The sequence below is a fragment of the Alexandromys fortis genome, unplaced genomic scaffold (assembly GCF_014885135.2).
Source record: "Alexandromys fortis isolate MF-2015 unplaced genomic scaffold, M_Fortis_MF-2015_v1.1 scaffold_157, whole genome shotgun sequence".
Lineage (NCBI taxonomy): Eukaryota > Metazoa > Chordata > Mammalia > Rodentia > Cricetidae > Alexandromys > Alexandromys fortis.
This window is the reverse complement of record NW_026068041.1, coordinates 1266646-1291182: the sequence shown is the minus strand read 5'-3', so window position 1 is coordinate 1291182 and position 24537 is coordinate 1266646. Positions and strand designations below refer to the sequence as shown.

General features: G+C 52.8%; 1 protein-coding gene across 1 annotated transcript; it reads left to right on the top strand.

Annotated features, from left to right (window-relative positions):
- Window positions 1-6290: 6290 nt before the first annotated feature.
- Window positions 6291-23845, top strand: Pick1 (protein interacting with PRKCA 1). Its single transcript, XM_050165744.1, has 13 exons — window positions 6291-6484; window positions 6649-6746; window positions 7706-7817; window positions 13388-13516; window positions 14685-14751; window positions 15780-15869; window positions 19197-19250; window positions 19558-19620; window positions 20295-20428; window positions 20673-20765; window positions 21712-21762; window positions 22622-22766; window positions 23096-23845. Exons 2-13 carry the CDS (start codon window positions 6706-6708, stop codon window positions 23365-23367), a joined length of 1251 nt encoding a protein of 416 aa, XP_050021701.1. The 5' UTR covers window positions 6291-6484; window positions 6649-6705; the 3' UTR covers window positions 23368-23845.
- The last annotated feature ends 692 nt before the right edge of the window (window positions 23846-24537 follow it).

Below are 24537 nucleotides of genomic sequence, written 5' to 3'. Positions count from 1 at the left end.
TGTTACTGAAAAAATTGTTTAGCGGTTTCTTTAAAAAAATTAAAACCTTGGGGTGGGTGAGAGGGCTCAGTGGATAACAGCGCTTGCCACATAAGCTTGAGAACCTGAATGTGATCTCTGAGTCCCATGGTGGAAGGAGAGATCCTATTCCTTAACACAATTCCCTGACCTCCATGAGTGAGCCTGCACACACACACACACACACACACCACATTAAAAAATTTGAAAGAAACATAATAAACTATACTTACTGCAGGACCCAGTGATAGCATCCCAAGTATTTGTTGAGAGAAATGCGTGCACAGAACCACGGAGCAGTTTGCAGGTCAGGAAAATAGCTGGAGAGGTTTACAAGTGAATGCTGGAGTCTGGCATGGCGGTCCCACGCCTTTGATCTCAGCACTACGGGAGGCAGAGGCAGATGAGTCTCTGCGAGTTCCAGGCTGAACAGGGCTATACGGTGAGACCTTGTTTGGGCTGAGAAGATGGCCAATCAGTAAATTGCTTGCTGTGCCCAAGTTCCCAGAACCCAAGCCTAAGAAAATGGCAATAAAGCCGGGAGGTGGTGGCACACACCTTTAATGCCAGCACTCAGGAGGCAGAGGCAGGTGCATCTCCGTCCCCAGCACCACACAGACCAGATCCGATGCTGCCTGACTGTCATCAAAGGGCTTGGGAGGTGGTGATAGGAGGCTATTCTTGGCTCTATGGAGAGTTCTAGACCAGTCTGGCCTATGTGAGACCTTGTCATCATAACCAAACCAAACCAGGACTGGGGAGATGGCTAGGCAATTAAAAGCATATACTGCTCTCGCAGAGGACTTGAGTTTGGTTCTCAGCACCTATGTTGAGTAAGAGTCTGGAACTTCAGGTCCAGAGGATCTGAGGCTCTGGCCTCCAAGGGCATCTGCACTTGTGCCCACATACCTCTCCCCCCATATACATAGTTAAAAATAATTTTTAAAAAAGGTGTCCCTATAGGGGAGGAGCACAGAGCGGACAGGGGTGACTGAAAATAGGGTGTAAGAGGAGTCACTGATGAAACCTGTTTTCCTGGCGAGCTTTTAAAACTGTGCATGTTTGAGACTTTCCTTAAGGAATGAAAGAGAGCTAGGTGGTGGTGGTGCATGCCTTTAATCCAAGCACTCAGGAGGCAGAGGGATCTCTGTGAGTTTGAGGCCAGCCTGGTCTACAGAGTGAGCTCCACGACAGCCAGGGCTACACAGAAAAACCCTGTCTCAAACAGAGAGAGAGAGAGAGAGAGAGAGAGAGAGAGAGAGAGAGAGAGAGAGAGAGAGAAGGGAAAGACCCAAATCAGTGCCCAGAGGCAGCCAGTAACTCACAATGCGAGTCACGATACCCCCTTCTTCCTGACTGCCTCTACATTCAGTTCAGTACAATCACGGGGACCAGCAAGAGCCCCGGACACCAAACAGAGGAGTGGAGCCTTGCCTGCTGAGCACCCAGCCTTAGCTGAGGGTGCCACTTCAGGGCTCCCTGCAGCATAGCTGGACCCTGAGACCGAGGGTGCAGCACAAGGCTGCACCTGCGGGACAGCGCAGGACACTGACAAGGAACTCTTCAATCTGTCTCCACCTGCCATTCCTGGAGCCCTCGTGTGTGGCTGCACTCACTCGAGCATCCCAAGCTATGTCACTCAAGGTCACAGCCTGAAAGAGGGCCCGAGGTCTTCTGGCTTCAGTCCTAGGCTCTTTCCAAAGAGGACCCCAAGCCAGATGGCCGATTCTGAATCTCTGGTGCACTGTGGGGTGCCGCGCATCTGCGTGGGTAATAACTTCCCACTAGAATTTGGAAGAGGCAGGGAGAGAGGAGGAAGGAAGAGGGAGAAAAGACACAGAGGGAGGGAGAGGAAGGGAGGGGCGTTCTGAGACCTAGTCCTCAGTGGTCAGTAGGCTTGGGGAACAATCAGACACTGTCTCTGTACTCCCCACCCCCAGGCTTCCATGGCTTTCATCACTGACCTAACCCAGAGGGCAGAGTGCTGGGGAGGGGGGTGCAGAGGGCAGGGGCGAGTCAGAGGTCAGCCTTTGCATGCTGAGCTGGGCCAGTGGTTGGAGGGACTCCGGTCCCCTCTGAGGTATACATCCCACCGCTGGCCTAGTCAGCTGACTGAAGGCAGTGGCCGAGCAGAAAGGGTTGCCAAAGTGGTGGGATCAGGACAGTTACTCATTTAGCCAAACAGACCTTTGTGGAATGCCAGCCACGTGCTTACCGCTGTGCTAGGAGTTGGGGATGGAGGGTGGTTGATTGGGCTAGGCTCCAGGCTCTGGGAGCTTACAATATGGTAGAAGGTAGCAGAGAGAGAGAGAGAGCTGGTCAGTAAGCAGATAGATACGCCAACTGCACACTCCCTCGTATGAGCACACAGTGGCCCTGTTGGCCTCCTGAGTCATTTCATGTCACCCCCCAAAAGGTGTTGATGTGCAGTTAACCCAGGGGTCTCTGCTGGGGTCTCTGCCAGCTGCCCCCTCACTGGCATCTCCAGCGTCTCCCAGAGACCGTTTGAATAGAGCCGGTCACCTACTCCACCATGTTCATCTTGGAATTCGCTGATTTTCTCCCATCTCGCCTGCCACTCCCACTTGCTCTTACAAACTTGTCAGCAGCAGGCTCCACTGTCTCTTTCACTGTTCTCTTGGCTGCACTTGGCAAGTGCTCAATAAATAGTTATAAAATGAAGTTAGGAATGAGTGAGTGGGTCCGACCCACCCTTGACTTCTTGACCTTCACGGTGACCCTTCCATGCCATGTAGGCCTTGTGCTGGGCACAGCAGCAGCTCAGGGGTACAGGGTCAGGCACAGCCTGGCATTCTAATGACCAGCCTCACCATTGTGCTTAAACTGCAGACTCTCAGGCTTTGCAGTCAGCCCTGAGTCAGCAGGCTGACCCTGGTGATGCCTATTTGAGGCAGTACTGAAATTAGCCACCAGGTGGCAGCACTTCCTCAGGAAAAGGATGTGTGACGGACTGTAAGTAGCTCTGGGGAATTGAATCTCAAGCAGGGAACCACAGAGGTGCAATCTTGGCGGACCAAGGCCTAGAATGGGGCTATAGCTTGCACATAGCTGCAAGCTTTAAGTGGCATGACTGAGACAGAAGAGAGGTCAGTATGTTTGGAGAGATGGGGAACGGGGCCTGTCCATGGGGGCATAAACTAGAAGGCGGGGCCTGAAATGAGTGGTTATCCTTGCTCTGGTTTAAACCTCAGGAGCCCAGCAGCCCTTGATGAAGGGCCTAGACGTCCCTAGGAGGTCTCTGCTGAGCACTGTGCATGCGGGGCTCGCCCTGTACTCTCATGAGACACCATTCCCAGCTGTCTATCTCTCCTACCACATGGATTCTCTGAAGTCAGACATCCCAGCCTGCCTCTAGACATCTTTATCCTTTTCTCTTCCTCTGCTGGCACAGAGCACCTCCTGTAGACAGCTCCTCCTCCAGGAAGCCTGCCCTGGTTAGAGCATTCCTCTGGACCCACACAGCACCCTGCTCTACAGAGATGGGAAAGCCCCTGTTAAAGAGTGTTGGTGCCTTCAACAGCCCTGCCTGGTATTTAGACTCGGCATTCTGGGCCTCCGACATCTTTAGACAACACTCACAGAATTGTGCCAATGCATCCTACAGGATCCCTCTGCAGGTCTGAGAAGAGCCCAGGGATCTGAATTCAGGACACGTCCCAGATGAGCCACACACAGAAGCAGAAGAGCAGTAAGGCCCACCGGAGGCGTGGTCATCTCCACCCTTTGAAAAGGTTGACTGCACTGCTTTCCTGTGAAGCAATGTGCAGCCTCTGCTATCTGTGTGGCAGAGCTCACTCACAAAAACACATTCGCATTTCACCCGCCTGTACGGCTGTCTTGGGAGGACGGTCACTCTGCAGACGCCTGTATGGCTGTCTTGGGAGGACGGTCACTCTGCAGCCACCTGTACGGCTGTCTTGGGAGGACAGTCACTCTGCAGCCACCTGTATGGCTGTCTTGGGAGGACGGTCACTCTGCAGCCACGGCATGCAGGAAAATGACGACTGCCTAAGGTTCCCAGTGAAAGGAATGGTGGGGCTTGGACTTCTGCTGTTCATCTGGGGGCTGGAAAGATGGATTTGATGCAAATTCTAGGCTGGAGGATGCTGTTTCATTGAACCCAGTTCAGCACCCAACATCGGCCTATGACTCCAGCATCCGGCCACTACTGCCATCCTGGTCACTTCTCCCTGAAGATGTCCAGCCCTCTGGACCTTCTGAGGCCACCCTGATCATCTCCCGGTCCCATAGAGAATCATGTCAGTTTCTACAAGCATTTTACACACAGTCAGATTGTGTCGGTGACTTGCTATCCAATGGCAGAGCCTGGGTATGAACTAGGGTTGTGTTGGGGAGAAAGGCTGAGGAAGCCCCGAGTTGGATCCCTGGTTCCACCTCAAGCTGAGGATGGAAGGCAGGAGGTTGGGACTTTCAGGCCATTCTCAGGTAGTGACCTCGGGCTTTAGGAGGTCTTATCTCAAAAACAAGCCACCAGCCTTGAAGACAGAGCTTGGTGAGGTGGTGAAACCACTCCTGCGACCGACCACGTGCGAAAAGGGAAAGGTGCCTCTTCGAGCCCATTCCCCACTTGTACAGGGTAGCTGCCAGAACTTGTTCCACTTCCATGGGGTGAAGATGAGCCAGGCTTCTGACAGTGATCCGAGCTGCAGTGTGGGGACACAGGGGAAGGTGGCTGCTATGGTGGCATTCAACACACCTGCTGAGACTCAGCTCGGGCCTCCCCTAAGCAATGGGAAGGCTTCCATAGGACAGGTGGCTAGTTATCCCATACCCTGGCAGGGGTCTCTGTGAACACCATGGCCTCTGAACAGAGCAGTATCAATCCAGGAGAGGCAAGATGGCAGTTTGGTTCAACATCTTGAATGAGTGACTCAGTGGCTGGTGTTGGTGTAAACTTTTGCGGTCTGCCCCTGAGTTTATTTTTGGCATATGTGAGCACAGCCCAATTCGGTAAAGTTTCTGGGTGATAATTAACTCAGCCACGTGCACATCAAAGCTCGAGGCATGACCCCCACCAGGACTCCAGAAAGTACAAGTGATGTCTTCCGTAGAGATGCCTTCGACAGATTAACTGAGAAAACAAGCTCAAAGATAAGGGTCCGGGGAGGTATCCAGTGTGGTCTCAGCCATGCACATAGTGCAAAGGTCACCAAGCAACTAACCACCTCCGTTCCCAGCCTTCTGGGCAGAAAACGGGTTGTACATCTCTCCCTTTGAAGAGACGGCCCTGCGTGTTTAACATCCCCGGCTCCCCTAGTGCTTGCTTGTGAGCACAAGGACTCCCTGCACCCCCTTACAGCTGGATAAGGACACTGGCCCCACTCTGCTTGGATGAGGTGGGTGCCAACACTGGTTCTAGCAGGGCCGTTCTCCTCCAGCGAACTTATTTAACATGATCACTGGCAGCAGGCGTCGGTGGGCAGATGAGATTGGCCTCCCAAGCTGGGAAGCTTTGATGCTGTTTGTTGAGCCTCAGGGGCATAGGGGGTGTACCTTTATTAGGTCTCCAGGGCCGTAAGGACTAAGGAAGGAGGTTCAGTGTGAGGGATCTTTTGTCAAAACACCTCAGAAACGTCTACTGAACGCTAGTAGTATGTTTGTGGGGAAACCGGGGTACATGCAGGAAAGACGAACCAAATCTGCCCTTGAAAAGCCCACTGAATTTACCTCTCGTGGCTCCAAGTTTAGCTCAAATGTTCAAAGGACCCCAAACTGGCGGTAGGGGTTTCAGGACCAAGGTCTGGTTCTTAGACCAACTGTAAAGCATCTCCGAACAAAGTTACGGCCTCTCAGGTACTTAATTTCTTTCTGAGACTGAGATCTTGCGGGAACCTTCCAGTCCTGACGCTCGGTGGTAGGGGAATCACAGGCTTTCCTTCGGAAGTGGTACTGAAAATGTGAACGCGAGGTTTGCAGTTCACTGAACTTCGCCGTTCCCAGGATGCTTCCGTTGCCCTGGCAACCGCCGGGCCTAAGTGGTCCCCAGAGTGCCGCTAAGGAAGCCGGGAAGAGCCCTTCCCTCCCCAAGATGGTTGCGCGGCCTAGGGCGGGGTCCGCCAACATGTTTAGACCTTTCCTTCCTTTCCCGTTTTTTCACATTAACAGAGAACTTCCACCAACACTTGTTCTTTTTCCTGGTTCAGAGAGGCTGGGAGCGGAGAGAAAGAGAGGTTGCCTGCAGGGATTGGGGCAAATACCCAAAGCGAGAGGCGGGACTTCCGCGTTGTACCGGAAGTGACGCGACAGTCGCGGTCGCCGCCAGGTGGAACGGCAGGTGGGTGCAGGTGCCGTCCTGGCCCAGGCCCGGCTGTGGGACCGAATCTCTCGGTGAGCGACCGAAGCGGCTCCCAAGGGTCTGGAGACCGTGGGGCGGACTCTGGAATCCGAGCCCTTCGCCCTGGCCTGGGGTCCTCCTCTGTACCAAGTAAGAATCACCTGCCCCCCTTCCAGCCTTAGGCTCCCTACCCCAGTCCAGAGGGGAGGACCAGAGGCCTGCTGTCCCGAAGGAGGGAGGGGTGGGAGCTTGGTGCTGGTTTCTGGGCACTTCAGTTCCCTGAAGCCCCGTATTCTTTTCTCTCTCAAACCCAGTTTCCCATTCCCCTCCCGAGCTGGGCAGTTAGCCAGTCGGCCCCAACTCTCGGCACCATGTTTGCAGACTTAGACTATGACATCGAGGAGGATAAATTGTGAGTATTTTCTTCCTCAAGATCTGGGAGCTGAGGACCCAGGTCCCTCTTGTCCTTGGGTGTCTTAGCCACACACGTTTACTTCTCAGGGTATGGAAGCAGAAATAGGTATGGACATTCGAGTAGGTTCTCGTGTGTGTGTGTGTGTGTGTGTGTGTGTGTGTGTTTGTGTGAGATAGGCTAATGATTCAGGCCATGTGCGCATGATCCATCCACAGCACAGCAGGTGGAATGGTCCTCCTGGGGTGGTCTGGGAAGGTGTTCCAAAGGTGGCAGCAGAGCCAGCTTGCTTGCAAAGGCTGCATGGGAACATCACCGACCTTCCCAGCATAGATGATCAGTAAGGTAGACTTTCATAAATGAGGTCCGGCTGACCTTTAGAAAGTACTCCCAGAGCGAGGAGTAGATCTCATGGCCTTGTATCTTAGTCCTTTGTAAGGGCTGAGCAGCCCTTGGTTGCTAGTGATCGGCCTTCAGTAACCAAGCTGACACCTGAGCCTGTTCACCACGAGACACACCTAAGCTCCCTGATCGTGAATGCTGGCTGGTAACTGAGCAGTATCACTGGGACATGGCTGGAGGATGGTTGGACAACTGGCTATGGTGTCCTGGATGTGCCTTAGAAGGGGAAAAGGATGGGGCCTGGCCGAATTTACACGTTTGTGTCCTTGGCGCTGCCCGCTCTGGCGAGGATGGGGAGAGCCTTCCGTGCCCTTTTCTTGTATCAGGGAGCCTCATTTTGTTTTCTGGGTGAAGGAACAGAAGCAGAGGAAATGCCTGACCTGAGTCCCAGGGCAGACCGTGGCAGATTTGGGCTCCGGCCCTTCCGCTGCACGACTCTTGAGCATGTCTGGTGACAGTGCTCTTTCTGGCTGAGGGAGGCAGAGGCTACTTTGTGTCACCTGCTCCTTCCAGTCACCCTTTCTCCAGAATTCACCTTCGCTCGCTTCTATTTCCAGAGGAATCCCCACTGTGCCTGGGAAGGTCACCCTGCAAAAGGATGCTCAGAACCTGATTGGGATAAGCATCGGAGGAGGGGCCCAGTACTGTCCCTGCCTCTATATTGTCCAGGTATGAGGTGTACTTTGGAGGTGGAGACAGGGTCCTGGGTGGAGCAAGTCGCCTCCTTTCTTACGTGTGACAAAAAGAGGTTCATTTCTCCACTCAGAAAGCCCGGCTGCAGGGCTGGGAGATGGCTCAGTCGGGAGAGTGTGTGCCGCGCAGGCTGGAGTAGCGAAGTTCGATCTCAGGTGCCTGAGTCAAGCACTGATGTGGCAGTATGCGCTTGTCACCACAGTGCTGGGGAGATGGAGACAGGGGGATGCTGGGCTTCACTGCCCTACCAGTTTAGACTAATAGGTGAGTTCCAGGCCACAGACAGACATGAGTCAAAAAAAAAAAAAAAAAAAAAGGTGATTCCTGAAGAATGGAAGCAGAGTGGCAGACCAGCCCAGCACACACACACAAAAGTCTGTCTGTCTCGATTCTTTACAGTTTTACGATTGGTGTTTGCAGTTTGATGTGTGTGTACATGAGTATGGATGCCCTCGTGTGTGGCAAACATACAGAGGTCAAAGGACAATCCTGTTAGTCAGTTTTCTACTGTAAGATCCCAAGCTTGAAATCGGGCCATCAGGTTAGCATAGTAAGCACTCTACCTGCTGAGGCATCTCCTTGGTCCTCCTCGTTTCTGAGCTCTGTTCTTTGTAAGACCGGCTACCGCTCTAATGGGCCTGTCCCTGTGCCTCTTCCGTTTCCATCTGTTCTTCGCGTGCAGCAGGTTCTGATCTGGCTGTCTGGCAGACTCTTGGCCTTATACCATGTGTGTCCAACTGAAGTCGGTGCTGGCCAGTGTCTTAGCATGTAACAGACATTCAGTACCAGTCTCTAGTGCGCCTGCTTGCCAACTGAAGTAGGAGGGCTACGAGATAATAATGTCCTTGCTGGGTGTGGCAGCCTACACCTGTTACCCTGCACTTGCGGGGTGGAGGCAGGGAGGATCAGCCGCTCTCAGTCACGCTCGACTACACAGTGAATGAGTTTGAGGCCGGACGTGGGCCACTCGAGATCTAGTGTCAGCAAACAAACAAAGTAGCAGCCCGAGACTCATGTGTCTATCCCCAGATACCAGTGAGTTTCTTGTCCATGCCGGGTCTCAGTTTTCTCATCTGGAAAATGAGGGTTTAAACTGTGTAACCAAGGTTTGGTTCCCAGCACTGATATCAGGCAGTTCACAGCCACCTATAACTCAAGTTCCATGGGATCTGATGCCGTCTTCTGCCACCTCCAGTCCCTGCATGCGTATATTCACACACATACGCATGAAATTTTTAAAATTAAATAAGTGTACTGGGCTTCATGAGACCCTGTTTCGAAAGAAACAAAACCAAGTACATGAATGAAGTAAAATATGTAAGCACAAGTGTCTTTGAGTTCTTGTGAAAATGCAGCAGAACGGCAAAGTGCAGGGACAGGCCCTCATGCGGCTTCACCGAGACACAGGTGCAGTGGTTCTCCGGCAGCTGTGCCTTTCCCAGCTGTTGTGCTGGTGTTAGGGGAGCGACTTCATGGTTTTCCTGAGGAAGCTGCCCTGGTGATCTGTCCACTGCGGTGACCAGTCAGTTACATTTCTGTGTCCTTAGAAGGATCCAGACTGTCTCCTGGTGGGACACCCAGCAGAGTAGGCCTCAGGGAGGATCATCTGCTCTTACCTCTGCCTTCGAGGGTGATTTGTCTCCCCTCTGCCCCAGGAGACTGAGGGAGACCTTTCTCAGGTCCCTGCTGACCTTGTGCCTTCTCAGCCTCAGGGCCACTCCCCCGGCCCATCTGTTCTGGACCTGAAGGGCAGGTTTGTTTGAACGAACTGCATCATAACATGAGGTTTGCTTTGTTCGTTTATAGCGAGTCGAGTGCACAGAGGCCCGTGTCACCAGCAGTTCCCACCCTCCTCTCACCCTCCCCTTTAGCTGCTGCTGCAGCCTCTTGCTTTGCTTTTTTTTTTATTATTGCTTTTAGTTGTGTGCTTGTGTGCACGCATGCACGCACTTGCGTGTAGATGTCCATGCAGAACAGGTGTCAGGTCCCTCTGAAGCTAAGCTGCTTGACATGAGGGCTAGGAACTGAACTTGGGTCTTCTGCAAGAACAGGCTGCATTCTTAATTGCTGAATCACCTCTCTAGCCCTCCTGGTCTTGTTGCTCGTTTTCTTGGTTGATCCCTTGTTCAGGAGATAAAGAGTTCAGGTATCTTCTTTTTTCTTCAAGGAGTGGTTTCTATGTAGCTTTAGAGCCTGTCCTAGAACTCACTCTGTAGACCAGGCTGGCCTCAAACTCACAGAGATCTCCACCTCCCTCTGCCTCCCGAGTGCTGGGACTAAAGGCATGCGCCACCACCGCCTGGCAAGTTCAGCTCTCTTCTAAAGCCACAGATCTCCCTCTTATCCATCTTCCCATCACAGACACTGTCTTGACGCAGTATTAACACCACCTCAACGTTCGGGAAACATTTTCCAAATCCCTGGCCAGCTCTGGAGACCAAGAGGATAGAGAAGGGACAGAAACAATTCCCACCCTTCTGAATGCTTGTGTTGAACTTTCTGATGAGCTGGTGTCTTCCTTCTTTTCTTTTATTTGCTATTTTTTTATGTGTGTGAATGTTTTGCCTGCATGTGTGCCTGTGTACCACATCCGTGCCTGGTGACTGTGGAGGCCAGAAGAGGGCACTGAGTGCCCTGGAACTGGAGTTACAGACAGTTGTAAGCCACCATGTGGGTGCTGGGATTCAAACCCAGGTCCTCTGGAAGAGTGGCCAGTGTCCTTAACTGCTGAACCACCTCCCTTAGTCTTTTTTTTTTTTTTTTTTTTCGAGACAGGGTTTCTCTATGGCTTTGGAGCCTGTCCTGGAACTAGCTCTTGTAGATCAGGCTGGTCTCGAACTCACAGAGATCCGCCTGCCTCTGCCTCCCAAGTGCTGGGATTAAAGGTATGCGCCACCACCGCCGGCTCCCTTAGTTTTGAATTGGTGACTTTTTTTCTTTTTTTGAGACTGGATCTCACGTTGCCTAGGCTGGCCTCTAATTTCCCCTGTAGCTGAAGTTGGCCTTGAACCCAGCTTCTCTGTCAAGTGCTCGACCACGCTCAGCCTATACTTCTTTCTGAGCAGAGCCTCTCCTTTCTTTGGTATTTCCTGCTATTTGCCCCTGTGCAATCCTCTTGCTTTCCCAGACTTCCCACAGTCATCTTCCCCCTCTTTGTTCAGACTTTCATCTGTCTTCATCTAACCCCTTGGGGACCTCTGCTCTTCATTCCCAGTCCCAGGGTCCCCTTTGTGGCTTCCGTCTCCATCGGGATGGAACATATCCTCTGGCTTTCTGAGGATGGGCAGATGTGCAGTGCACATTCTAGAGACTTCCTTCAGTGTTGCTCCCTTAGTCCTCAGCGTTAGCTTGAGCTCAAGTTCAGGAGTAAAGGTCAAAGGGCTCTGCTGGCTCAGTGCTAGGGGGACACAGCTAGAGTGACTGAGCTCTGGCTCCATCTCCATCACTAAAATTAATGCTAGGTTTGGGTAAGTTTCAATCAGAACTTTTGAAAAATGTTCATTTTTTAGATTTATATATTTTATGTGTGTGAATGCTTTGCCTGCATGTATGTCTGTGCACTACATGCATGCCTGGTGCCCATGGAGGTCAGAAGAGGGCATCAGATCCCTAGAACTGGAGTTACAGATGGTTCCAAACCACAGTATAGGTGCTGGGAACTGAATTCGGGTCCTCTGCAAGTACAAGTGCTCTTAACCACTGAGTCATCTTCCCAGCCCTTAACTTTATTTATTTTTAGTTTTTCAAGACAGGGTTTCTCTATGTAGCCCTAACTGTCCTGGAACTTGTTTGTAGAACAGGCTGGCCTTGAACTCACAGAGATCCATCTGCCCCTGCCTCCCTAGTGTTGGGATTAAAGGTGGGCACCATCATTACCCAGTTTACATTCCCTAATTTTTATTTTTTAAATAAATAAAGACTTTAAGGTTGGACTTGGTGACCCACACCTTTAATCCAGCAGTAGGCAAGCAGAAGCAGGCAGATTGCGAGTTCAGGGTTATATAGAGAGATCCTGTATCAAAAATCCATTCATCAATAAAGATTTTTAAAACCCACTTATTTGGGGGGGGGGTCCTGCGTCATGGCGCATGTGCAGAGGCTGAAGTGTGGCATGTGGGAGTCGATTACCCTTCTGCCATGTAAGTCCTAGGGTTTGCACTCGGCTCACCAGGCTTGGTCGCAAGCCCCCTTTTCTATTGAGCATCTCACTGGATTTAGTTAGAAGTTTGATGGTGTCACCCCATTATCCACTGCCACCAGCACAGTGTCCCATTTCTTTCGGGGACCACTTAGGTGTGCTTATTCTTACCTGTCAAGCCTTGCGGAGCTGGTCGTTCCTGCACCTGAGGTGTCAGGGAGACAGCTGCAGGCAGCAGCCGTTCGTGCTGTGCTGGGTCCTCGGAAAGTGGATTCTGTGGCCTCTCCAGTAGATGAGGGTCTCTTATGTTATTCTCTGATAGCATCCTGCCCTGTAAGGTCCTTACTGCCTCCCTTGTTCTCCAGTTATCACAAATACACATACCACAAAATTTACTCTCTTAACCATTCTTAGGTGGCATTAAAATATATTGGCAATGTGGTGCGGCCATCACCACTGTCCATTCTAGAGCTCTTCGCTGGCCCCCTCTCCTCAGTCCCTACAGCTCCCATGTTCCTCACTGTCTCTGTGGCTTTGACTGTTCTAGGGACTCTTGTAAGCAGAACTGGGGATTTACTTTGCCTAGTGTGATGTTAGAGTTCATTGTATTGCAGTTTCCTTTTAACTCAAAATATTGAGTTAAGTGTCTCAGTTCTCGCCATGGGTGCTTTCTCCAGACTGATGGGGGTTTTTGTAGTCAGTTACTCAGTTTATTTTAATAAGCCATCCCTCAGTCACCATGAAATTTCTCTCTCAAACCTGAAAGTCCATGTCTGAGTTTCTGGGCATGAACAGGAATCTGAAAACCTGTCCTAGCCAATCAAACTAGAACACAAAACTGTTGACTCTCCTGGGCTCTCTTGGTTCCCTCAGATTTTCCTTATGGGGCAACATCTACTCAAGATGTTACTCTGTAGTTACTCTCCGGTCCAGTTTGTGCTCCTCCATCTGTGTGCGTGTCTGTGTGTGCCCTTTAGACAGCTGTCTTCTTACTGTCGCTACTAAACAGCTCATCTGACAGAAGGCCACCTCACAGCCAGTGAGCACAAGTCCTGGTGAAGGGGTTAGCTTGGGACAAGGACTCACAGGCATAGGACCCTTGCTCAGAGCATCCCTGGCCTGTTCTTTGAAGACCAAAGTAGCTGTTGGAATTGAGAAGTGCTTTTGGCTGCTGAGCAGCATTGTTGGAAAAGCCATGGAAGGTAGTGACACTAAGGAACAGGTGCGAGGGCCTTAAGGGCCCCTGTATTTCCTATATAGAGAAAGAATCTGACCTGTTGGGAGTCAGTCTGTCTTCTCAAGAATGGGGAGTTTTCCTCTTGTCTTCTTGGCACTGCCTGAGGTAGAGAGAGGGCCTGCCGAGGTTCCAGGTCCATCCCATTGTCCTCCACTTCCTACACATCCGCAGGTATTTGACAACACGCCTGCAGCCTTGGATGGCACGGTGGCGGCTGGTGATGAGATCACCGGGGTCAATGGCAGGTCAATCAAAGGAAAAACCAAAGTAGAGGTGGCGAAGATGATCCAGGAGGTGAAGGTAAGACCACTGCAGGAGCAGCTGGACCACTGAGGGAGCAGCTGGAAGCTTGCTCCAGAGTGTGAGGCAGAGGCTGTCAGGTCCTTGCTGAGCCACCCAGACTGCCAGGGTCCTAGCAGGCTTAGGGTTCACTGCCTACTTCTTTATAGCAATATGAGGGATATAATTCTATCTCCTGGGCCCCTTGGACTGTCAGTAAATGCTAAGAATTCTTGGGACTTATTCTGAGCCCCTCTAAGCTTCCAGAAGTGCTAAACACTAAGACAAACTATGATGTCCCTGGTTGGAACTGCAGAGGCAGCTAGATGCCAACAGTGACCTCCCTGTGTCAGTGAATCCTAGTGACCACAGCTGGGCCATGTTTGCCCTAGAGTTTTGTTGTGGGGACTGCTTCCCAAATTCCCCAGGGACTTCAGGCAACAAAGAATCTTAAGCTCAGGCATCTCCTGGCCAGATTGTAGCCCACACCCTTCCCTCCTGCTCGTTCCCCACCCCAGATGTTCCACTTGATCTAGTGTCCTTGTCACTGTCAAAACAAGCATGGCCATCTTGCTGTTCCCCTGCAGTTGAGCCATTGGAGACCTTTGGGAAAGCCAGTGAGCGAGCCGCATGAAGAGTGCAAAACCACAGATGACAGGCAGTCCCAGAGTCAAGGGTGGGCCCAGCTTATGTAGACTTGGGGCAGCGCCTCAGGCCCCCAGCCCCAGTCAGTGCCTTTCCCTTCCTGTCGCTATCCTCCAAGGCTCCTGGACCAGCTCCTCCTATCCCCTGCCTTAAAAAAAAAAAAAAAAAACTTTTTTATTGGATTAATTTATTTTATATACATTTTGACTGCAAGTATGTATGAACATCACATTTGTGCTTTGTGCCCTTGGCAGTCAGAAGAGGGCATTGGAGTTACAGATGGTTGTGAACCACCATGTGGGTGCTGAGAACTGAGCCATCTCTTCAGCCCCATTGTCCCCTTCCACTCAGACAAAAACCACCCTGGTCTCCCATGGTCCTATTCCTGAGTCACCTTGGTATTTAGTCCTCACAAAGGACTGGAGTCCCTGAGAAATCCTGCTTCTTCTTGTTGGTGTTCTAGTGCAGACGTGTAAAAAATAATCTCTGGGAGGGCCTGGAGCTGGCAACCACTGTCCTAATTGTGTCTGTGCTGCTCTTGCAGGGGGAGGTGACCATCCATTACAACAAGCTGCAGGCGGACCCTAAGCAGGGCATGTCCCTGGACATTGGTAAGCCAGGCCAGAGCAGCCATGTGCCATGGGCTCTGGCTTTTTCTGTCCAAGCTGGCAGAATGGCTGGCAGTAGCCATTCCCAGGCCCCTGGCCCTGCATTCTCACTACCCTGTGTTTTACACCTCCCACTGCCAGACCTTGGCCTGTGTGTCATGGCCTCTCCTGTAGTGTACTTCTAGAAAGTCTAGGGTGCAAACTGGGCCTTATGGGTGGCTATTTGGCAGGTTGTCTGTCTGGAAGGGCAGGATCTTGCTTCTGTAGCAGCCTTGAGACAGCAATAGTTAGCTGCCACTTCTGGATCAAGCACGTGACAAAGTATAAGGCACAAGAGACTTGGCAGTTTCTTGGCAGAACCCCCAGATCAGCCCGTGCTCGCCACAGCCCACAGCCTGTTAGGACAGAGGCTAAGGGCAAATGAGCTCACCAGGTGTTTATCTAAGTAGCACTGTAGACCAGGCTGGCATCTAACTCAGAGATCCTCCTGCCTCTGCCTACCAAGTACTGGGATTAAAGGTGTGTGCCATCACACCTGGTCTAACATTCTTGTTTTTGAGCCCTTCCAAGACCTTCGCTGGTTATATGCAGTGACCAGCCCGTGACACTTAATGGTGCCTACTATTGTGATGTAATCAGCTTGAGAACCCACCTCCAGAGCCTTGCCTTGGCACAAGTCATCTCACATGCTGCCTGGAAGGGAGAAGGGACAAGCCCCCCTCTGTCTGGGCTGTCAGCCACTGCTTAGCATGGACAAGCTCTGTGCCCTCAGAAACACCACTGGCAGATAGCAGCTCTCACTTTGTGCCAAGCACTCCGTGTTTACCTGTATGGCTCCTCCAAGATGGAGCTGAGTAGGACAGGTAGCGCAGGACATACACTGCCGAGAGCCGCTGCTTCCTGACCGCTCCAGACACCAAGCCCCAGGCCAGTTTTCTCCATTCGCTGGCACAGCCTGCAGTTGTGATGGGGCTCAGGCCTAGATGGCCTGGTCAGCAGCACACTCATCGGCCCCTTCTCTCTTGCCCCAGTGTTGAAGAAAGTCAAGCACCGGCTAGTGGAGAACATGAGTTCGGGCACAGCTGATGCCCTGGGTCTGAGCCGTGCCATCCTGTGCAATGGTGAGTCCTCCTCCCGCCAGCCTGATGGTCAGCTGTCCATCAAGCTAACTTCCCTGCCTCAATGTGGACAGCCAAGGCACACCTTTGTATCCCTGGGGTCCTCTTCTACCCTCCAAGAGCTACTATAACTGTCAGCTGTGGGCTTTTAAGTCACTGCCTGGCGGTGGGGAGGGGACAGACTTGGGAGGACAGGTCCTTCCAGCTTGGATGCCTGGCCAGGCTGAGTCCCTCTCCACTGTCAGCATGCTCCCTGCCCAGCCACACTTGTCCTGCTCCTGTGCTGCCCTTGACCAGGAGGTGGCACTGCCACCCTTGTCACCACTTCCTTTGCCAGTGCTCAGAGAAGCCATGTGCGGGCACTTTACACACAGGCAGACGCATGCACTGGATGTCTCCCCAGGAGGCCGATAGAACCGTGCTCCTGCTCCTGCCATCGCCAGCCTATGCTTATAAATAGCAGTGCTATGCGTGTACTCGGGGAGGACAAAAATACCCATGGAAACCGTGGGCTCAGCTGGGCACACGGGCTTTATTGGCTGGGAGAGTAGGGGTGGGGCCTGAGCGTGTTCCAAATGGGGTACAAAGTGGCAGCTGCTATTTTCAGCCGCGTGGTGCCTATAAATCCTTGTTACTGTAGTCACCATGCATTGGGATGGAATTAGAACTGGTTGTTGTTTCCCCGAACCTTGCAATTTCCCTGGCTGTAAATAGGATTTCTAAATTGAAGCTGTCATGATATCCCATGACCCAGCTAAAAACAACTGTGCCTGCTGGCCATGTGCTAGTGTTCCAGGGAGCTAGGACCTGGAGGCTGCAGTGACCTACAGCCTCCTGAAGACTTCTAAGGTGTCTACCCTCCCCCAATTCTCCCACTCACAGCCCCCACACAGCCAGCTCTCCTGTCCAGAGAGAAGTCTCCGTGTGTGCCGTGTCCCTCCCCTCCTGCTCAAAAGCCCCTGCCTGAGCAAACACACCAAGGCCAGGGGAGCCGGGCTCTGCTTGCTTAGGCATGGCTCTATGACTCCAGGCAAGTTGCCTATCACTCAGCTTCCTCTGTAGAATAGGCTGAGTGGTCCCTGCCCACAGGTGCAGGCTGTAGAAGGGCCAGGGGCTGTCAGGGGGTGTTCAGTGTGCTGGCTCATAGCAGGGTGACTCTGTGTGGCTGCAGGTTTTCTCAAGCCTGGTCAGGGTTCCCCCTCTCATGAAAGGTGGGGACAGATGAGAGTTGGGAAGCCAAGGAGGTCCATGCCCCCTGCACTCCCAAATCTATGTCTATAATGCTTTCTACCCTCCTGTCAGCTGTCAGCCTCCTCCCATTTCTAGCCCCAGCCCCTGTGGAGCTGAGGTGGTTGTTGTTCCCTTACCCCCTGCCCCAATCTATTCTGGTCACTGGCTACTGGCTGAGCTCTTCTGCTGGACCTGGAGTCCAAGGGCAAGACCTGAGTCTTGGTTTTACCACAGTCACTCCCTGGACCTAATGTGGTATTGTGTGACAAAACTGTTTTTTTCTTTTTCTTAAAGATTTGTTTGTTATGTATACACTGTTCTGCCTGCATGTACGCCTGCAGGGCCAAAAGAGGGCGCCAGATCTCATTACAGATGGTTGTGAGCCACCTTGTGGTTGATGGGAATTGAACTCAGGACCTCTGGAAGAGCAGGCAGTGCTCTTAAGCATTGAGCCATCTCTCCAGTCCACCTCTTTTTTTTTTTTTTTTTTTCCTGATTAAGGAAAACATTTAATTGGGGCTGGCTTACAGTTTCAGAGGTTTAGTCCATCATCATCATGGTGGGACATGGCAGAGTGCAGGCAGACATGGTGCTAGAGAAAAAGCTAAGAGTCCTACTTTTTTTTTTTTTTAAATTCTTTATTGATTCTTTGGGAGTTTCACATCATGTACCCCAATTCTGCTCACCCCTATATCTTTCTTTCACACCTGCTGTGCCCCCCAACAAAAGAAAACAAAACAAAGCAAGCAAACAAAAAAACCCAAAACAACAACAAAATGATCTCTTTGCTTCTCCTCCTTTTCCGCCTCTCCATACCTCTCCACTCGTCCTGGTGGCATTGGGGGCTTTGGTGTGGCATATGGTATGCCCCTTTGTTCTGTCAGCTTTACTGGCAAGTGTTCATTGCAGTAAGTCACTGGTCTGGCACAAGGCCTCTGGTGTCTGGCACACCATCATTGGAGCCTCACCAGAACTTCTCTGGGATATCCTGTGGCCGCCGCAAGTCTTGGAGATCCTGCGGGTTTTGTTCCACAGGACCAGTTCTTCCATGAGCTCTAGAAGGTCCTAGATCAGGTCGATGCTAGGGTGGGCCAACCCAAGGCCTGGCTGTGGGCCTGGGTGGTAGCCGAACTGGTGACGAAACTTTACTTGAGGAGCTGCAATGCGCATGTCTACTTATTCCGGATAGGGAGCCCACGGCAGACCAGATACAGCTATCACCCAAGTCTGCCTTGGTGAATCTCTGAGAGGTCCCTACAGGAGCATAAGTGACCCAGAGACAACTACATCACCAAGGCCCACCTCAGCATGAGTGACAGCCCACAAAGCTGGGACCCTGGAGCACACTGCACAGCCTGCAGGCAGCTCGACAGGTTGGAGAATATTCTTTCCAGATGCTCAGTTGGTCCAAGCCTCTTCAGGCAGCTTGTCTGGTCTCTGCTCCTCCCAGACAGCTGGTCTGGTCTCTGTCTTCCTCAGCTTAGCTCAGTTAGTCTGAGAGGGACTCTGGGCTTTTATTGTGTACTCTGGCAGCAAGGGGTCAAGTGAATTTGGCAAGCTGGGGAGATAAGTGGGTACTTAGTCTATGTCTGTTTGGCTTTTGGCTGTGATCAGCAAATTCTTCTAATGTAAGACCTTCCTCCAAGCCCTCCCGGATCTCTTTCCCCGAACTCCAGCCAGTCTTGAGCAGTCGTCTCAGCCACCTGGCCATGACCAAAAGGCCTTTCTCCTCTCTAACTGCTGTGTGGGGAGCCTTGGCTGATGGCCCAGGGTTTGCTTTCTGAGCCTATGGGAAGCTACCCTTGAGTCTGGCCTCACCCTATGACACTCATGACTTAGGGAAGATCCTATATTGAAAAGGCCATCAGCCCCTGGATTGGCCCAGCCGGTGGTAGGTGGAGGGAGGCTCCTGACATGGGTCCTGAGCCAGCTCTGCCTGACTCTTGCCTCTCAATGTTTTCTGGGGAGTTGACAAGTAAGGCCTGGGGCCCATACTCTACCCTAAACCTTCTGTTTTTGGTAGTGGCTCAGGGGGCTACCCTTCCCTCTCCAGTGTGGGCTGGGCTGGGTTGTTAGCCTCCCTGTTCTTGACCTCCACAGATGGGCTGGTAAAGCGGCTGGAGGAGCTGGAGCGCACTGCCGAGCTGTACAAAGGTAGGTAGCCACCAAGTGCCTGCTGCTGCTCTTCCCTGGGGACCCTGTCCTAGAGAGTGGACATAGGCGTCCTTCCAAATTCCTACCCACCCAGAGAGATCCCCTAGGAGGCTGTCATACATAATCCCAGCTGCCTGTCACATGGGATCTGCATAGAGGGCCAACTCAGCCTCCATTCCCAGGCCTTGGGGAAAAGCCTGGGGACCTAATGCCCAGTGAAGACTCAGGTGGAATGTGAGGCTGGGGGGGGCCAATGTCATCCCTGATTTCTGTCTCCATCTTCTGTTACTTGGGTCTCTTCCCACAGGGATGACGGAACACACCAAGAATCTCCTACGTGCCTTTTATGAGCTGTCACAGACGCACCGGGGTAATGGCATCCCCAGACATGCCATGTGACCCTGCAAACCCCTGTCCCTCAGGGCTCAGTAACCCCGAACAGTGAGGTGTGGTTAGGTTCCTCTTTGGGGCCCTTTTCATCCCTATGCCAAGGCCAACACCTAGCTCTGACCTCCAGCCTCACACTGGGTGGCAATGACCATGGAGCATCTGGTCCAGCTGGCCTTTGGAGGATGCCACGCACCTTGCTGCTACTTACAGTGCCGGCAGCGTCTCTTCATGTGGTCTCTTCAGTTCCATGTGGGCAGGAAAGACACAACCCCATTAACTGGCAAGGAAATGAAGCCCAGACAGGAAGTGTGCCCAGGGCTCAAGGTTGGAGAGCTGGCATTTGAACCCAGGGGTCCAGATTCTTAGCCTGGCACTCTGCTCTCGCCTGGCGTGACCACTGTAGATTTTCACTTAGCCTTTTCTGGTCGGTTGGGGGGACAAAAGCTAGCTCCCCAAAGAGCCTAAGCTCAGAATGAGGATGCAGCTCCTGGGGAGTATGGTCCAGGCCTCTTGAAGATGTACCTCCTTCGAATGTAGACCCTTCGAGCAGACCTGGGCTTTCTGTTCATCATGCCCCTGTCCTGCTGCCCAGCAAGCCCCTGGCTTCTCCATTAGGGGGTCAAGTGGGGGCTTCAAGGCAAACTTGTCATGCAGCCTTTGGGGACGTGTTCTCTGTGATTGGGGTGCGGGAGCCGCAGCCAGCAGCAAGTGAGGCATTCGTGAAGTTTGCTGATGCACATCGCAGCATTGAGAAGTTTGGCATTCGGCTCCTGAAAACCATCAAACCGGTGGGTCCCTCAGAGTGCAGCATGCCCCGCTGGCCAGAGCAGGAGGGACAGTTTAGCACAGGAGGGGTTCTGGGCTGGAGTCAGGTGCTGGATGCTTGGTCACCGCTGTGGCCAGCCAGCCATCAGTAACTGTTCCTTCCTGCATTCCTGTTGACCTCAAGACTGCTGGGTCACAATGTGCCCTTGTCCTTACATAGTCTTCTACCCTTGACATATCTGTGCCGTTTGTCACCCTACCTCTTAGATGCTGACGGACCTGAACACGTACCTCAATAAAGCCATCCCTGATACGCGCCTCACCATCAAAAAATACCTGGATGTGAAGTTCGAGTACCTGGTGAGTGTCTGCAGTGTCTGGGTATGAAGTTCAAGTACCTGGTGAGGGTCTGCAGTGTCTGGGTGTGAAGTTCAAGTACTTGGTGAGGGTCTGCAGTGTCTGGGTGTGAAGTTCGAGTCCCTGGTGAGTGTGCGCAGTGTCTGGCCAGCCGCAGTGCACCCACCCTGGGGGCCAGCCCTGAGGCTAGTAGCCATGCCCTGGCAGGCAGAATGGGGTCAGATCTTTATTGAGTCAGGAGTTTGGGATTGAAGGCCTGACGCATCAGAAGCAGCCTAGACTCTGCATTTCCACACCAGGGGAGCTCGGAGCTACCTAGAACCTGGGAGCAGGAAAGCTCTCATTCTCTGTCATTTCTGCCCCCTTGGGACTCCCTGGGCTCCTTAGCAGTGGTTCAGACTAGGTCTGGGATACTTCAAAGGACATTCGGAGTCCTAAATGATAATCAGATTGTCAAAGAAGCCAAGAGAATGAACTGTTAAGTATTCAGGCTTTTGCTAGGGCACTTCTCAGAGCCTTGACAGGCCTGTGCACAGCATGCCTTCAAGAAGCTCCTAAGCTCCTTTGCTTCGCCAGCACCACCACACAGTACTTTTTGGTTTTGGATCTTTGCTCTTCTGGAGATAGAGCCCTTATGCATGCAAGGCAAGTATTGTACCGCTGAGCCTCACCCTCCAATCCCTAGAGCTGCTTTTCAGGCCTGCAGCCCCAGGGGAGTGCCTCATCCCTCTGCTACCCCTTTCCTGGACCTCTGTCCGTATCTGCTTCCAGCCTTTCCCAGGTGGTCCAGAGCTAGGTGACCTGTATGGCTGCAGTTCTCTTGGTGTGTCCAGGTTCCCAGGTGACCTGAGGGCACAGGGAGGCATGGTAGGGGAGCTGAATCGTGAGGGTGGGAGTCCAGGAAGCTTGGCCACTGACTTCCTGGCCTCCTCCATTCCACCCCACACAGTCCTACTGTCTGAAGGTGAAGGAGATGGACGACGAGGAATACAGCTGCATCGTGAGTGCCAAAGGGGCCCTGGCTGGTCGGGAGGGCATCCTGGGGTTTTAGTTCCTAGAGTTTGGGGCTGCCAGCCCATCCTACCAGCTCCTCTGGCTTGGAGTACCAGCTAGTTTGTCATGAAGTGGCCAACTCCCCAGTACTCTCTAGGCCAGGTACCCCAAGGTTGTGAGGCTCCTGTAGAAAAAAAGCTTACTGATTTCACTTCTGAGCTACACTTTGGTTTTTTAAAAAAGTTGTTTTTTGTTTTTATATACATGAGTGTTTTACATGTATATGTGTGTCCATTTGCTCTTTTTGTTTTGTTTTTTGTTTGTTTTTTTGGGGGGGAGGGTTGAGACAGGTTTTCTCTGTAGCTTTGGACCCTGTGCTGGCACTAGCTCGAATAGACCAGGCTGGCCTTGAACTCACAGAGATCCACCTACCTGGATTTTTGCCTCCCAAGTGCTGGGATTAAAGGTGTGTGTCCCTTTGCATGGCTGGCGTCTGTGGAGGTCAGAAATGACAGTCGTGGATGCTGGGAACTGAGCTCAGCCTCTGAGAACAGCAAGGACTCTTAACCACCGAGCCACTCTCCAGCTCCTGGTGGTTTTTCGTTGTTTTTGTTTCTAGTTTGTGACTTGTTTGCAGTCAGGGTCCATTTTTTGACCAATATTTATTTCATGTGAGATGTGTTTGTGTTTCTGTGGTTGATATTTCTCCCTCTTAAGTTACTGTTTTGAGCTTCTGTCTGTCACTGGCATCTGAAGGGCCACTGTGGTACAGCCATGAGCTGGACCAGCCCTGCAGCCTTCCAGCCCCATCTGTCCCTGGGAGGCCCAGATCCACCCAAGAGAGCTGACAGCCTTGCCTGCTGCAGGCCCTAGGAGAGCCCCTATACCGAGTGAGCACAGGCAACTATGAGTACCGCCTGATCCTGCGCTGCCGCCAGGAGGCTCGAGCCCGGTTCTCCCAGATGCGCAAGGATGTGCTGGAGAAGATGGAGCTGCTGGACCAGAAGCATGGTAAGGGGCACTAGAGGCCTGTGCACTACCCCTTACCCGGCACTTAGCCCCAGGGTGGGTGCCATTCTCTCCCTGGATCAGAGATGAGGCCAGGGCTTGGGTCCCTGATCCACTCACTCAGGCAGCCTTCTCTGTTTCCTGGGCTAGGAGTTTGGAGGACTAGATGGCCAACTAGGCAGGGCCAGGAAGCCTTTGGCTATGTCCCTTTCCACCCATCCTAAGACCAGGGGCCCCAGTAAGTGTCCCAGCAGGAAGGACAGGCCAGCTCTAGATCTTCCCTAAGGAGGCAGCCATAGCCACTGGGCCTGTCTGTTCACCTTCTGCCCCAGTCCAGGACATCGTGTTCCAGCTGCAGCGCTTCGTGTCCACCATGTCCAAGTACTACAATGACTGCTATGCAGTGCTGCGGGACGCCGACGTCTTCCCCATTGAGGTGGACCTGGCACACACCACTCTAGCCTATGGCCCTGCCCAGGGTGGCTTCACTGATGGAGAGGATGAGGACGAGGATGAGGAGGATGGGGCAGCTAGGGAAGTGTCCAAGGATGCACGTGGGGCCACTGGGCCCATGGACAAGGGCGGAAGCTGGTGTGACTCCTGAGTGCCCCCCCAAGTGAACCTGGGGGGCAGGGCATTGGGAGGACCGCAGCGGGAGCGGGGCGGGGCCACTGTAGGACAGCGAAGGCGTGTAGTGGCGCATAAAAGCCTGCTGGCTCGGGGCGCCTGCCTCCCTGCTCCTCTGTCCTCGCACAGTGAATCCAGGCTGCAGCCTGGGACCTGGACTCTGGCCTCCATCCTTCCTTCCCACCTCCCAACCGGAGGGAGAGCTGGGCCTTGGACAGAAAAGAGGAGGGGCTGGAGCAGGCAGAGCGCAGGACCTGTCCCTGTGAGTACCTCGGTGGTGCCAAGCCTGCAGGGAACAGGAGCTGGGTGGACATCTGAGGCTGGGGCCAGCATACGAGGCCGGCCCTTGAGTCCACATGCACACCTTGGCAGCCTATATTTATTTGTTCCTGACTTAGCCTCAAGGACTGAATGCTGGGCCTGTATTGAATAAACAGAAACCCAGACAGAATGGACAGGCTCCTTGCAATGGCTCAGACCCTCTGCAACCAGATCTCAGCTGCCTTCTGGCCATGAGGGAGCTGGGGCACAGGCTTAGGCAGTTCTCTCTGTGTCCATCACTCATTTCTCGCAGCACCTTCAGGAGCAGCTTTCTTGCTCCTGTGGCATCTGGGGTTGAGAGGCTCAGGACCGTCCATGAGAACAATGGGGCCTGAGCTTGAGTCTGCAGGTCCCAAAGCCTTGACTCTCACCTGCTCCCCTCTTCCAGCACCATTGAGCACTCTCCCTTCAACCTTCTGTGTTGTGCTGGTTGTGAAGTAAACCTTTGTGAGACACTCACTGCTGGGGAAGACTACTCCAGGAGTGCCTGCTGAGTTCAGGGCGCAGGGGGCGCTAGGGAGATGCCGCCACCCTTAGGCAGTAGTCTGCCTGGCAGCTCTGCCTGGCTGGGTGTGGTGCACACCTACAGCTCTTTTACTCTGCAATGCCCGTTAGGACAGGGGATGCGGCCGTCTTGAGAACAGAACGGGCAAGGAAGGTGCAAGGTCCAAAGTGGAAAAGCACCTTTGCTGTGGCTTTGAGCTCTGCAGTCCTGCAGAAACCAGGTAGGATTCTCAGGCAGGCACTGGAGGTGGAGGGAGATAGCCTGTCACTGTCCACCCACATGGGGCCCAGCAGCTGTCTGGTCACTGCATCTCTCAAGGGA